Source organism: Mauremys reevesii, linkage group 2, assembly GCF_016161935.1.
Source record: "Mauremys reevesii isolate NIE-2019 linkage group 2, ASM1616193v1, whole genome shotgun sequence".
NCBI lineage: Eukaryota > Metazoa > Chordata > Testudines > Geoemydidae > Mauremys > Mauremys reevesii.
In genome coordinates, this window is record NC_052624.1 from 239,597,064 (window position 1) to 239,613,433 (window position 16,370).

General features: G+C 39.3%; 1 protein-coding gene across 3 annotated transcripts in view; it reads left to right on the top strand.

Moving 5' to 3' along the window:
- RALYL (RALY RNA binding protein like) overlaps nucleotides 1-16,370 on the top strand; it is a 280,552-nt gene that overhangs the window by 112,287 nt on the left and 151,895 nt on the right. The window contains exon 1 of one of the 3 annotated variants that reach the window (XM_039527486.1): nucleotides 7,238-7,365. The exons of the other annotated variants lie outside the window; for them this stretch is intronic. Within the exon in view, the coding sequence (XP_039383420.1) occupies nucleotides 7,329-7,365 (37 nt within the window). The 5' untranslated portion in view covers nucleotides 7,238-7,328. Of the gene's footprint in view, nucleotides 1-7,237; nucleotides 7,366-16,370 lie in introns of those variants that run through there. 3 annotated transcript variants of the gene reach the window in all.

The window sequence follows — 16,370 nt, forward strand, 5'->3', positions numbered from 1 at the left end:
CTCCTAATGTACTGTAAGTTACAATTCATATTACATATTGTATCATTATAAGGAATTTGAATACTTGAAGCACTCATCATAGAGTTGTAGCATTGTTCTGCAGGTGATACTGTGCCTGCATAGAAGAAAGCTTATCTAAATTACAAAGTCCAATTGTTAGCATCGCATTTCCACATTGGACTCTGATGAGAAGACAGAGTTTCTTGATTTTCCTAGTTTAGTACATATATTATTAGAATTTTTATTTTTATTCATAAAAAATAGAAATGATTGTATGACGGAGTTGCTTGTAATAGCAGAGGGCAGAGCTCAGCAGACCTGGACTTCCAGTTTGTCTTATGTTCTTAAAAACTCAGACTTTAGGGTTCCAGGTGGCCACCTGAAGGGATCAGGAAGAGATTCCTCCCCCCACCCCCAAGTATTCTGTGTGGTGTTTGTTTGTGTTTTTTGTTTTTATCTTCTTCCTTTGAAGCATCAGTGATGGCCATGGCTAGAGACAGGAAGGGTGGGCCAAGGCTCTGAGGTGGTACCAAGCATTCTCTCTCTCAGATGCTTGGCTGGCTGGTTCTTGCTCACAAGCTCAGGGTCTAACTGATTGCTGTATGTAGGGCAGGGAATGAATTTTCCCCCAAGTTGGATTGGCAGTGTCCTTTTCATCTTCCTCTGCAGCGTGTGAGTGTGGGTCACTTGTCAGGGTTATCCTGGTATATCTCACCTAATCATTTCCCTGCCATTACAGGGATCTCGAGCACTGGTGCACCTTGGTCCCTCCTATTCTCGGCTTGTGGCACGTAATAGTCTATTGTGGGCTGTAATACTTAGGTCTAATTTCAGTTGATGGATTTATTGCAAGGGTCCTGGGTGGTGGTGTGGCGGCCTGTGGTATACAGGAGGTCAGACTAGATGATCTGATAGTCCCTTCTGGCCTTAAACTGTATGGCTGTATGCTTATGACTAGAATTGTGCCAAAAAATTGATTCAGAATTAGAAGTACTTCAGATTTGCCTCTTCATATTTTCAGGGCATTTCAGTGAAAATGCAAAATTACTATAACAATTTTCACCTCAAAGTTCACCTCAATTTTCATGTCTGCAAATTTGAAGAGCCCTGCATGGATACAAAATTTGTATCTGCATCCAATCCATGATCTGCAAAAATGGTCCACAGATATAAAGCTGATATGCACAGATTTGCAGGGCTTTACAAATTAGCACAGTTTTATTTTTCTTTTACTGGAAGTCACTAATTTGAATGCCACCTTTCACTGTGCATGTTTGAGTTTCAAGCTGGGTCAATTGGATTTTATCACATGGTTGAAACTGGCATTTCTTCTGGTTCTCTGCTTCCATGTACCCAGGTAGATCAGCAGAGACTCATTTTGTCTCATTAACTCAGTGGGGAAAGTCTGAGGGATTGATTTTGCTCTCACTTAGCCCTATGTAAATCTGAGATAAATCCATTAAAGTCAGAGTGAAAGTGTAAAACCAATGTGAGTGCAGAATTAGACCCTGAGTCTCCAAGCCAGTCAGGAAAAAAAACATCCTGTTGTGTTTCTTATTTTTCCTGGAATTGAAATTCTAAATACAGAACCTTGATTAGCCAAACCTCACTTGCTCAAATCTCTGGATTACCAGTGATAACTGATAACAGTATCAGAGCCCCACGGGATTTTCTGGAAAGTAAAGGTCAGGTTTCCATTCTCCCCTGCTTGAGCAGAGGAAAGGTTCCTTTAAAATGAGTTCATTTCCTCCATAGGAATTACAGTACATGTCACCCCAGAGAGGCAGGGGCTGAGTTTAGATTTAAAATGGAGAATTCTTCTGATGTGTCACTCCCAAAAAGAGCTGACCCTTGCAGCCCCACACTGATGAAAACAGGGAAGACATAAGGCAGGAGATTACTGATGAGTGGCAATGAACAAATGTTAGTGATGAGGACTGATGAAAACCCACCTCATTCCAGTGCACTGAGTAAGGGCAAGTGCTCCCTTTGCTCGGAAAGCAAAGCAGGGGCTGTATCCATGATCACAGTGAGGCAACAGTAAGCAAGGAAAGGACAACCACTGGTAGCAGCAGACTATTTGCTGCTAGTTCATTTGAATCACTGATGTCATGGCACCAGTGAGCCAAAGCATGGAAAGGGAGGCATCCTCATCTTCCGTCCTCTGGCTTTACACTGCACAGGTCAGATTCAGTTAATGTGCAGTTAATATTAGCAGGATCAGGAGTGTGATCAAGGCTTGAGTTAAATATGCTGCTGCAGGTGTTCTGTGCATGGATTTGCGCATTTACCATCCCATTTCTTGAAGCTACTACAGCTGTTTTCTGCAGAGTGGTGGCATTGCTGCTCGCCTTCCTATCTAAACTCCAGCATATCCCCCCTGCAGCCATCTTCTTTAACTCAGGAGAGCTATTCATCTGTCAGAAATGCTGTCATTTCAGTTACTGGTATTCTCATTTGTGTGGGAAAGATAAATCACCTCATAATCATCACAGAATAGAGAACAAATGTGAAACGAGTGAAAAATTATATATATGAGTTCCCAGTGGGTCAGCTCTGGGGGAGAAGGAAGATCAGAACTGTAGCAGCAGGCGGAATGATGCCATCAAAGAGGAGAGGCTCACCTGTTCTTCCTCTTCCTGTGATTTGTGGCTACAGACAACGGAACCAATGTCGTTACTGCAGTGCATGACGTTGTTCATCCACGAGCCCTATTAAAATCAGCAAACTGACTCTTTTGACATCTGCTAAGTATTTTCCAAGCACAAACTTTTGAGCAACATTGGATTTTCCTAATTCTTCATGCTTCAGTCTCAGAATTTTGGATTTTGGTTGTGTAAAACAGTGTCTATCTGGTTTTGCAAAAGGAAATGTGGGTTGCTTTGGATCTGAGTTCTTTTCTTCAGTACCGGGCAAACTGGTTGAAACTATAGTAAAAAACAAAATTGTCAGACACATAGATGAACATAATTTGTTGGGGAAGAGACAATATTTTTTAAAGGGAAATCATGCCTCTTTGAGGGGGTCAACAAGCATGTGGACAAGGGAGATCCAGTGAATATAGTGTATTTAGATTTTCAGAAAGCCTTTGACAAGGTCCCTCACCAAAGGCTCTTATGCAAAGTAAACTGCCACCGGATAAGAGGGAAGGTGCTCTCATGGGTTGGTAACTGGTTAAAAGATAGGAAACAAAGAGTAGGTATAAATGGTCAGTTTTCAGAATGGAGAGAGGTAAATAGTGGTGTCCCCCGGGGGTCTGTACTGGGACCAGTCCTATCCAACATATTCATAAATGATCTGGTAAAAGGTTGTAAAATTTGAAGATGATACAAAACTACTTAAGATAGTTATGTCCCAGGCAGACTGCGAAGAGCTACAAAAGAATATCTCAAAACTGGGTGACTGGGCAACAAAATGGCAGATGGAATTCAGTGTTGATAAATGCAAAGTAATGAACACTGGAAAACATAATCCAAACTATACATATAAAATGATGGGCTTTAAATTAACTGTTACCACTCAAGAAAGAGATCCTGGAGTCAGTGTGGATAGTTCTCTGAAAACATCCACTCAATGTGCAGCGTCAGTCAAAAAGTGAACATAATGCTGGGAATAATTAGGAAAGGGATAGATAATAAGACAGAAAATATCATGTTGCCTCAATATAAATCCACGGTACATCCACATCTTAAATTCTGTGTGCAGATGTGGTCACCCCATCTCTAAAAAGATATATTTGAGTTGGAAAAGGTTCAGGAAAGGGCAACAAAATATGATTAGGGTATGGAACGACTGCCATATAAGAAGAGATTAATAAGACTGGGACTTTCAGCTTGGAAAAGAGACGAATAAGGGGGGATGTGATAGAGGTCTATAAAATCATGACTGGTGTGGAGAAACTAAATAAGGAAGTGTTATTTACTCCTAATAACACATGAACTAGGGTCACAAATTGAAATTAATAGGCAGCAGGTTTAAAACAAACAAAAGGAAGTATTTCTTTACACAACGCACAGTCAACCTGTGGAACTTCTTGCCTGAGGAGGTTGTGACGGCTAGGACTATAACAGGGTTAAAAGAGAGCTAGATACATTCATTGAGGTTAAGTCCATTAATGGATATTAGCCAGGATGGGTAAGGAATGGTGTCCCTAGCCTCTGTCAGAGGGTGGAGATGGATGGCAGGAGAGAGATCACTTGATCACTACCTGTAAGGTTCACTCCCTCTGGGACACCTGGCATTGGTCACTGTCGGTAGATAGGATACTGAGCTGGATGGACCTTTGGTCTGACCCAGTTAGCCATTCTTATGTTCTTAAGGAGGAGGGGGCAGCTGGAGCCACATGAGGATATGGAAGTAGAAATTGCCACATCTGAGGTGGAAGTCAAACTCAAACAGCTTAATGGAACCAAATCCTGGGGACCCAGATAATCTCCATCCAATAATATTAAAGAAACTGGCACATGAAATTAAGCCCAAAAGCAAGGATTTTTAATGAATCTGTAAATTTGGGAGTTGTACCCTATGACTGGAGAATTGCTAATAAGGTATATATTTTTACAAAAGGGAAAAAAGGTGATCCAGGAAACTACATGCCCATCAGTTTGACCTCAATTGTATGCAAGGTTGTGGACAAATTTTGAAAGTAGTAGTAGTTAAGGACATATTGGTAAACAGCAAGTGGGATAAAATACAACATAGTTTTAGAAAAGGAAGATCATGCCAGACCAACCTGATCACTTTCTTTGAGAAGATAACTGATTTTTGTAGACAAAGTAAATGCAGTAAATCTAATTATTAGTTAAATTGGAGAAGATGGGGATTAATTTAATAATTGGAGATATACCTATCTCCTAGAACTGGAAGGGATCATGAAAGGTCATTGAGTCCAGCCCCCTGCTGTCACCAGCAAGACCAAGTACTGATTTTTGCCCCAGATGGCCCCCTCAAGGATTGAACTCATAACCCTGGGTTTAGCAGGCCAATGTGCAAACCACTGAGCTATCCCTCCCCCCTTTTAGTTATGACTAATATGAGAATTGAAAGGTGGGTAAGGGATTGGTTAACGGGGATAATACAGTGGATCACACTGAAAGGTGAACTGTCAGGCTGGAGGGAGGTTACTAGTGGAGTTCCTCAGAGATCAGTCTTGGGAACAGTTCTATTTAATATTTTTATTCACTCCCTTGGCTCAAAAAGTGAGTGTGTGCTAATAAAATTTGCAGATGACACAATATTGGGAGGTATTGCCAATACAGAGAAGGACTGGAATATCATACAATAAGATCTGGAGGACCTTGAAATCTGGCATAATAAAAATAGGATGAAATTTAATAGTGCAAAGTGTAAGGTCATCCACTTAAGCATTAACAAGCTGGGGACATATCAGTTCGAAGCAACAGAGGAGGAGAAAGACCTGTGTGTGTTGGTTGATCACACAATGACTATGAGCTGCCAATGTGGGGTGGCTGTGAAAAGGCAAATGCAATCCTGGGATGCATCAAGCAAGTTATTTCCAGTAGAGATAGGGAAGTGTTAGTACCATTATACAAGGCACTGGTGCAACCTCATCTAGAATACTGTGTGCAGTTCTGGTCTCCCATGTTTACGAAAGATTAATTCAAACTGAAGCAGGTGCAGAGAAGGGCTTTGAGGATGGTCAGAAAAATGGAAAACCTACCTTACTAGAGGAGACACAAGGAGCTTGGCTTGTTTAGCCTAACCAAATGAAGGCTGAGGGGAGATATGATTGTTCTCTATAAATACATCATAGGGATAAATACCAGGGAAGGAGAGGAGTTATTTAAGTTAAGCATCAATACTGACACAAAAACAAATGGCTATAAAATGGCCATTAACATGTTCAGGCTTGAAATGAGATGTAAGTTTCTAACCATCAGAGGAGTGAAGTTCTGGAACAGCCTTCCAAGGGAAGCAGTGGAGGGCATAGAGCCTAACTGGCTTCAAGACTGAGCTTAATAAGTTTATTTAGGGGATGGTATGATGAAACTGCCTACAATGGCATGTAGCTGATCTGTGACTACTAGCAGCAAATATTTCCAGTGGCCAGAGATGGGGCACTAGATAGGGAGGGCTCTGCAGAGAATTCTTTTCCAGGTGTCTGACGGGTGGCTCTTGTCCACATGCTCAGGGTCCAACTGTTCACCAGGAATTTTCCCGCAGGTCAGATTGGCAGAGACCCTGGGGGGTTTCATCTTCTTCTCCAGCATAGGGCAGAGGTCACTTGCTGGTTTAAGCTAAAGTAAATGGTGGGTTATCTGTAACTTGAAGTCTTTAAATCAATAGTTCAGCCAGCAGTTATAGGTGTATTACAGGAGGAGCTGAGTGAGGTTATGTGGGCTGCAATGTGCAGGAGGTCAGGGTAGATCGGGGTTCTCAAACTGGGGGTCAAGACCCCTCAGGGGGCCGTGAGGCTATTACATGGGGGGTCATGAACTGTCAGCCTCCAACCCAAACCCCACTTTGCCTTCAGCATTTATAATGGTGTTAAATATATTTAAAAAGTGTTTTTAATGTATAAGGGGGAGTCGCACTCAGAGGCTTGCTGTGTGAAAGGGGTCACCAGTACAAAAGTCTGAGAACCCCTGGAGCAGATGATCACAATGGTCCCTTCTGGCCTTAAAGTCCATGAGTCTATGAAAAGATAATTCAGAAATAAATACCCAAAGCAAGATGAGATTTTAAGAGTCTGATCGTATCTATTTGGTTAGCATAGTAACTCTTACAAAACTTATTTGTATTCATGAAGGGCCCAGCTTTTTAGTCCATATTCCTTAAGCAACAATTCTGTTAATTTAGCCTAATGATAGTTTTGCTGAGTCAGCAATTGTAGTTTGGGTGTATAATATTTCTAATGCCTTTGCATGCATATTTTGCAGCCTCTCAATGAAAAGTTAGTTTTAAATTATGCATGCAGGTACTTATGCAAGATATTTTCCATGTAACTCTGGTATTTCACGGAATCTTTGTTGTCAAACTATTAAATCATAAATTACTGCATTCTTAATACAGCACTGCTTAGTGTGACACCTTATCCTGTATGGATTGTATCTGAGGTGCTCCAATGTTAGGGAAAATAAAGGAAGAAATTCATTTGCTCTCTAGGGTTCGTACTAGAGAAAATAGTTAGAGCCAGTAGCATCTCCCCTGGATTTTACAAAAATGGTATTACCCTGGCTTTCACTGAGACATTGCTGGTTACCTTCTGTCAGTGAGCAACTGTCTCACTGCAAAGCAGAAGCACAGTCTCCTTTCTTTTGTGTCTGTGTTCAAGGCAGTTACTTCTTAGAGAGTGGGATTTCTTCACAATGACTATGTACAAGAGCAAACGCAGAAATCAAAGATGTAAGTAAAACCTGAACTCTTTTTTTTTTATATCTGACCATTGAGGGGAGAGAAAAAAAAATCTCCAATTTTATCGAAAACTATGTATTACTTTTTTTCACAGTAGTTAAATAACACTGGAACAGCAAGAGTGGTATTTGCTACTCTTTATGCTACAGTATCTATTTGTTAAGTGGATGAAGGATCTTAGAAATTTAAAATTAGCTCTCATGTTACTATAGAAACCCTCCGTAAGTGACTGCTTTATAAAATCAACAAAGAGATTAAATGTAAATTCAGTCTAGCCCCAGTGTCCTTTATTCATGGCATAATGATTGGATAGTTATATCTTTCACCTTGACAGGGTTAGCACATTTTCACCTTGTAAAAATTCTTTTTGTAGATTGACATTGCAAGCTTTGGGAGGTTAGAGGTGCTAAACTTCAAAAGTGGTCATTTTCCACAATTACAATTTTTTTGTAGAAAGAAGCTAGTGTAGCTTAAACAACAAATACTGTGGGGGGAGTCATAAGTATAATATTTTTAAAAGTAAAAACGTCCTGAATTCTCATCAGCATGCTAAAGGCCAAATTTTCCACTTAAGAGACTGTTTGGTTTCTTAAAATATGGCCTTAGCTAAGCAATTTTAGTAACAATATTAGACACCTTTGCATAATGTTCTGGAGGAGCTGAGCCAAATCAAAATGTGATGTCATGGGTCAGGCTATAAAATACTACTGAAAGAACGAGTAAAGTGAGAGAAAAAAAAGATAGGTGGGGAGGTAGTTTGGGGCTTTGGGGGGCGGGGGAGAGATATTCCATTTAGAAAACCTGCATGTAGGGAGTGTGGGAAAAGCAGCAACCAAAAATAAGGCAAATAAGGAGGCTATTCTAACAGGAGCATTGTTACTGTTAAGCGTTCAGGGCTGTTTCCAGTTTTTCCACTGAATTAATGGGACCAGTTTTTGGGTCTCAGAGCTTAAGCTCTGTAAGGATCTTGTGTAGTTTTTCTTCTATCCCATAGCCAAAGTGACATACTGCATGTAAAAAACTTTCAGTGAGACACCTGTCTGTGGCTTCTAAAACCTCTGACATAAAGCTCCATCTCCCCCTTTTCACATTCACGTGAAAAAACCCACCTTAAACTTTGTCCTGGTAACTTCACATACAACAAAATAGATAACCCACATGTGTACAACTGAGTTTGGTTTACTGCAACCATAACATAGTTTCCAGATTCTTTTCTTTCTTGTTTCATGTGCCAGTTAAACACAAATATGTTTATCACAAGATCAGAAGTGCTTTCATGCAAATGCAAAGCCTCCAAATATGTCAGATGAACCTTGGCATTTTACAATACTGTATGAATGGCAACATAGGATTATTTTTTAACAAAATGAATCTTTTCATTCATTCACTTCTCTCTTCTTCATAGCTTGAACAGGTATATGTTTTATGACAGAAATTTAAAAAAGTAGATGATTTACATTAAAGGAAGAAAAAAGTAGTGGATGCAAGGAAGAGACTGAGTGTCTTTGACAAATCTCTTTTCCAGATGTTGTTTAATTTTTGCTGTGGAACAGCAATGATGGTTTCAGTTTACTTATTATGTAAAGACTGGTGCAAACTCCAATAGTAACAGCTGAGAAGTCCTTCTGTTGCCAAAGTTATTGTCTTGTGTTCCCTTGTGCTCCTGTTTAATTTCAGTGCCCATGTGAATGTGTCTATGGCCAGGTCTTCATTTTTCTATGGGCACAGTCAAAAATTGGGAGGTAGTTTAGGGACGGGAAGGAAGAGATTCCAAGGTATTCATGGAAAGAGTGTATGAGACACAAGAAAGGATATTTTTATAAAGTGTAGTCACATTTCTTTTTGGTGAAGGAAAGTCTGATTTACCAATAGGAGGAAATTGTGAATGGCAAATGAGAGGAATCAGAAGTATAATTACAACAGTGGCTATTGGAATGATTTTGCTGAAAAACTAAAGTAATAGTTGCTTTGTAATTTTAATAAATGCTAATAAACTGCTGTTATAACTGTTGCCATTATGCCAAACATCTGCTGTAATATAGCAGGCACTTTTAATACCTTATATTTAATTAGAATCTGGAAAATGTCAATATAAAATCTTAGCAGAGATTGTGTGTGTGTAATTTGGGAGATTTTCTGATACTTTCCCGAATCTTACAACTCAAAAGCTATTTGAAGGTTACAATGCATATAAATGATTGTTGTTTTGAAATATAACAGAGGGATATCAGTACTAACTAGGTTACATAGGAGAAGTCAAGGATTAAATTTCCTATCAGTCTTTCTTGGAGAACACTTTCAAGCAAGCAAAACACAGATGTTATTCTTGAAGCCAATTTGGTAGCACTAAAAAGACAATAATGAAATGTATTAGAGAGTCTATTCTGAGTATAAGTTGGAAAAAACAGTTGGTACTTTCTTATGAAAATGTTTTGAACATCTGGCGCAAAAGGCAAGTGAGCTTTGGGGCTTTCTTATTCATTAATTCCAGCTTCTCTGTCTGCTAAATGGTGCACATAATTTTCAGCATTGCTTTGTCAAAAGCTTCTGAAAGTACGAAAAAGAGTGCAATCATACAAAAATTGTTTCCTACAAACAATTTGAAAGCACTCTTATTCAGAACGGGAGACAGAAAAATGTAGCCATTTGCACAGTGCAGCTGTTTTACCTCTCTGGCACTTGTATATAACTCTGCTTTTAAGCTTATTTATACTTCATTTTGGATGCAGCATTTGTTTACTTAATTCTAATCCACACAATAGTATGACATTCTGTATTAGGGTAGCTTTTGTTGTTGAATTTTGTTACATCAGACTTTTGGAAACAAACCTGTTGAGATTCAAATGAAAATCACAGTACATTATCTTAATTCTGGATTTTACTCTGACTGCATAAAATGGCATAATGTATGCAATTGTAAAAGTGAATGTCTGAGACACAACCTAACAGGATGAAACAGTTTATTTATAATTTTGTGAATTATACATTGTGTTCATTTCATAGGTAGATTACAACTAATGGGAATTAATTAGACAAAATACTACGGTAAACTAGTACCATAATTTCACTAAATATCAAAATTAGTTGGTAATATGTGCATGTTTGTGTATGTATGCTATATATGTATACATGTTTAGTGTGCTAAGGATCTGAATAACTATTGGGTTAGATTCACACTCTTTCTCACTTATGTTGCCTCGGTGGCTGAGTATATTGATGTACCTGGCCCATTATACCACATACTCCTTCAGGAATTCTGTGCCACATATCTGCCCACATATCTACACAAGCGACACCATCACAGGACCTAACCAGATCAGCCACACCATCACCGGCTCATTCACCTGCACGTCCACCAATGTAATATATGCCATCATATGCCAGCAATGTCCCTCTGCTATGTACATCGGCCAAACTGGACAGTCTCTAGGGAAAACGATAAATGGACATAAATCAGATATTAGGAATGGCAATATACAAAAACCTATAGGAGAACACTTCAACCTCCCTGGCCACACAATAGCAGATCTTAAGGTGGCCATCCTGCAGCAAAAAAACTTCAGGACCAGACTTCAAAGAGAAACTGCTGAGCTTCAGTTCATCTGCAAATTTGACACCATCAGCTCAGGATTAAACAAAGACTGTGAATAGCTTGCCAACTATAAAACCAGTTTCTCCTCTCTTGGTTTTCACACCTCAGCTGCTAGAAGAGGGCCTCATCCTCCCTGATTGAACTAACCTCGTTATCTCTAGCCTGCTTCTTGCTTGCTTATATATACCTGCCCCTGGAAATTTCCACCACTTGCATCCGAAGAAGTGGGTATTCACCCACGAAAGCTCATGCTCCCAAATGTCTGTTAGTCTATAAGGTGCCACAAGACTCTTTGCTGCTTTTACAGATCCAGACTAACATGGCTATCCCTCTAACACTCTAGGTATTTTGCCGCCCCAAGCACGGCAGGCAAGCTGCCTTCGGTGGCTTGCCTGCGGGAGGTCCCCGGTCCCGTGGATTCGGCGGCACGCCTACGGGAGGTCCACCAAAGCCGCGGGAACAGCGGACCCTCCGCAGGCATGCCGCCGAAGGCAACCTGCCTGCCGCCCTCGTGGCGACCAGCAGAGTGCCCCTCGTGGCTTGCCGCCCCAGGCATGCACTTGGAGTGCTGGTGCCTGGAGCTGCCCCTTGTCATAGAGGTTTCTTTGACTCTCTACTTCCAGGGGAATTTTTGTGTATGTCTGTATTGTTACGGACATACTAGCTGACAGGTATTTTTAAATAAATTACCAAAATAATTGAAACTGGTGTGACTATGTAGTTGATTTTATTATTAATAATAATAATAATAATTAATAATAACAGTTGATGTTATTGGGAAACAAACAGCGTCCTACCTTATGCATGTCTCCATTTTAACTGAAGGCCTTTCCAGGGAGCCTGATCCTGTAGGGGAATAATTAAACAAGTGAGAGGCAAAGAAAAGATTATCTATCTTATGTGTCCTTACCTACCTGATTAGTAGGGCTGTCAATTAATTGCAGTTAACTCACGCGATTAACTCAAAAAAATTAATCGCAATTAATCACAGCTTTAATCACACTTCTAAACAATAAAATACCAATTGAAATGTATTAAATATTTTGGATGTTTTTCCACATTTTCAAATATATTGATTTCAATTACAATACAGAATACAAAGTGTACAGTACTCACTTTATATTTGGTTACAAATGTTTGCACTGTAAAAATGACAAACAAAAGAAATAGTATTTTTAAATTCACCTCATCCTAGTACTGTAGTGCAATCTCTTTATCATGAAAGGGCAACTTACAAATGTAGATTTTTTTTTTACATTACTGCACTCCATAACAAAACAATATTAAACTTTAGTGCCTGCAAGTCCACTCAGTCCTACTTTTTGTTCAGCCAATCGCTAAGACAAACACATTTCTTTATATTTACAGGAGATAATGCATCCCACTTCTTATTTACAATGTCACCTGAAAGTGAGAACAGACGTTCACCTGGCACTTTTGTGGCTGGCATTGCAAGGTATTTACGTGCCAGATGCGCTAAAGAGTCATACGCCTCTTCATGCTTCGACCACCATTTCAGAGGACATGATTCTATGCTGATGATTCTTGTTAAAAAAATATGTTAATTAAATTTGTGGCTGAACTTCTTGGAGAAGAATTGTATGTCTCCTGCTCCATTCTGCCATATATTTCATGTTATAGTGATCTTGGATAATGACCCAGCACATGTTGTTCATTTTAAGAACACTTTCACTGCAGATTTGACAAAACACAAAGAAGGCTCTAATATCAGATTTCTAAAGATAACTACAGTACTCGGCCCAAGGTTTAAGAATCTGAAGTGCCTTCCAATCTGAGAGGGACGAGGTGTGGAGCATGTTTTCAGATGTCTTAAAAGAGCAACACTCTGAGGTGGAAACTCCAGAAGTTGAACCACCAAAAGAGAAAAACAACCTTCTGTTGGAGGCATCTGACTCACATGATGAAAATAAACATGCGTCGGCCCACATTGCATTGAATCGCTATCGAATAGAATCCATCAGCATGGACTCATGTCCTCTAAAATGGTGGTTGAAGCATGAAGAGGCATATGAATCTTTAGCGCATCTGACAAGTAAATACCTTGCAATGCCAGCCTCAACAACGCCATGAGAATGCCTATTCTCACTTTCAGGTGACACTGTAAACATGAAGTGGGCAGAATTATCTCCTGCAAATATAAAAAAAACTTGTTTGTCTGAGCGATTGGCTGAACAAGAAGTAGGACTGATGGACTCTAGGCTCTAAAATTTTACATCATTTTATTTTTGAATGCAGTTTTTTTGTACATGATTCTATATCTGGAAGTTCAACTTTCATGATAAAGAGATTACACTACAGTACTTATATTAGGTGAATTGAAAAATCCTTTCTTACTATATCATTAAGAGTTGTCATTGGAAAATTAAACATGTAAAAAGGGTAATATTAAAGACGTGGTCTAATAAATCCCTTAAATATGACCTGTATCAAGCCATAACTAAAGAGAGGACTATGCACAGTCCTTGCACACTAACAACTTCATGAAAAAGGAATCATAAAGAGTTCAAAAATACATTCATAATCTCTTGGTTTTACCTAAAATCTGATAAACCATTAAGCACGCATTTACTGCTTTTAAAGCATCAGTTATGACCCAAATGCTACATAGAATGAGGCTAGTGTTCCTATACTTCAACAGTGTAATTCTGCCTTATTCTTTGAGAGCAGAATCCAGAAATTATTTCTCCGTCATTTCCAGGCAAAACTCCCACTGAAGGACTGAGTAGGAGCAGGATCTGGCCCTAAGAGAACCTCTTTTTTGGCAACAATTACAATTTGGCAATAATTACAAAACAAATTGTCAACATTTTGCTCATATCTTCAGTTACTAAAATCACTTTTCCTTTTTCACCTTTTCCTTTTGAAATCTTACATGTTTTTGGTGTTATTATTCACCTAAACTTCTGCTTCCCTCTGTTCCATCTCAGTCCCTGTAGTTAGTATATTAAGTGCACTCCTAGATGGTTTGCTTATGTTAATTGTGGCTCAAGGTCATGGAATTTTCTGCCCTTGCTTAATACTGAAAATATGTCTATTTTTTTCTGCAAACCTCAAGTGATCTCTGCAAACTATTCTTTATTTTGTGTTTTTCTTCATTTTCTAGAGAGTGCCTAGGGCTGCTTATCACATGAAGCACTTTATAAATACATATTGTATTGTAAGGTTTGTTTTGTCCTCTGCTGAGTTAGAAACTGCCTTAGAAAAACACCCAAATATAATTCTTTAAATAAAATACATGTTCTTCAAATTCCTGGGCATCTGTCTTATTAATAAGTTTCAAAGGCAATAGTATTGCTGACTGTGGAATCACTTTTGGTTCGATCATAGAGCTAGGTCTGTGTGTGGCCTTGATGCTTGGATGATATTTTGTGCTTGGATTATATTTTCTTGGTAATCACTTCCATTCCTTAAGATTTTGTTTACTTATTTTTAAAAACAACATTTTGTTTTGTTGTGCTATTGCAGGGCAACATGTTATTTCAGGACAAAACGGAAGCCTGTGTAGCAGTCCTCTTACAAACAGCAATCCTGTTTGATGCTCTAAAAGCAGCTTTTCTTCATTTTATGTGCTATTCTTTATTTATCTGGGGGGGGGAGCATAAAAACTTTCAGTGAAAGGGCGGGAGGAGGAGAGAAGAATCTTTCTTCATTTGGCCTCTATGATTGGACTAAGATCATAAGAAAATAGCAGCATATTAGCATTGTGTGCTAGTAAAATGTGACCTCTACCCCATGCAGCAGAGAGACATTATGACTGAAACTCCAGTGATGTTGCCCCAATAAGCCTTCCAGTGGGGGGTAATTTTATGTATCTGCCTTTCACTGTTCTTCCTTTGTACTGAGTCTTTATAAAGTGGGCACAGATTCATCCAGAATAAAGATGAGCCAGGGCTGGTCTTAGATCAAATGGAGACCCTGGCGAAGAGCATCTTCCCCCTCCCCCAATTTGTTAACATTTTGAATACCTTATTTTTGTGGTATTTGTAGCCCATTTAATGATTTTGCATGATCTGCGTGCATGATTTATTCCTGTCATATAAGATGATAAATTTTCACGCTTGGATCCGTAAATCTGCATTTATTCATGCCATATATAAGCAAATTTAAAAAAAAATGTTTCCTTTAAGCTTATAGAAATTTTTTAATTTTAAGAATTACTGAAATGTATTAACATGAAGATATTGAACTGCGCATTAACATTGGATGGACCACTATTAAATAGTGTTACAGTATGTGACAGCCTTAGAAAGTTAACCCTAGTCCTTTAGTTCAAAAGGCTGCTTTTTTCGCCTTTGCCCTTGCAAACTGAAACACAGCATCAGAGAGATCCAAAGACTGGCCAATAGCATTTTCAAGCAATAAAATAGCAAGTGATGTCAGTCTCTCATCAGCCATTGTTGATCGAAGATATGTTTTAATGAGCCCAAGATTCGTAAAGCTATGCTCACCACTTGCGACTGTGAGCAGCAGTGTGAACAGAATCCTCAAAGCTATCCACACATTAGGAAACGTGTCCTTTAGTTCTACATTATTAATGAATTGGAGAACTTGGAATGAAGATTCCTTCCCGTGTTGCAAAATGTGACGGATGTTGTCCAATTTGACATAGAGGTCTTTATCATTGACTTCCAAACATACCCTATGTGTCAGCATCTGGTGAAGGTCTGTACAATTGTTTGAGTATTTTCCACTCCGCTGGCAGCATATTAAGGTCATGGGGGAAAAAAACAGGTGTTTTCATGGTGCTTCTTTTGTCTGAATCTTTCTTTGATGACACTTGAGCAGTGTCAATGAACGAGCAAAAAACCTCCCTCTTGAATTTTTCTTCCAAGTTTCCCATCATCTTATCGCTGCCCTCGTAACCAAACTGTTTCTTCTTCCAAGGAATACGAGTTTCCTTGAAGATAGGCTATGCTCCTAAGTTTTCTGCTATTTCTTTGGCAGCAGTGACGGCATCTTCAAATTTGTTGTCTCTGTAGGCCACAACTAAATCAAGGCAGCTTCTCATCAAAGTAGTAGCGGTCACGATGTCCATCGACTGAGTTTGTAATGCCCTGTTTGCAAAGTGTACTTGGAACAGGATATCGTGATAAACCTCTTGGAGACCAGAAATTTGAAGTCAGTGATCTGGTTTGCCAGGCTTTGTGCCTCCTGGCAGATTCTAGCCTTGGCTTTGCTTAACTGTGCCAGTACCATAAGGGCATCATAAACCTCAGTCACTTAGTACCTCACTGGCCTTATGCTGTCAATGTGGCTCTCCCAGCGTGTGTCACTTAGCAGCTTCATGGTCAGATTTGTAACATTATCCATAATTCCACATGATAGTTGATGCTGAAAACATCACATTACACGTTAAGCACAGCAAAAGAAATATACAGTATTT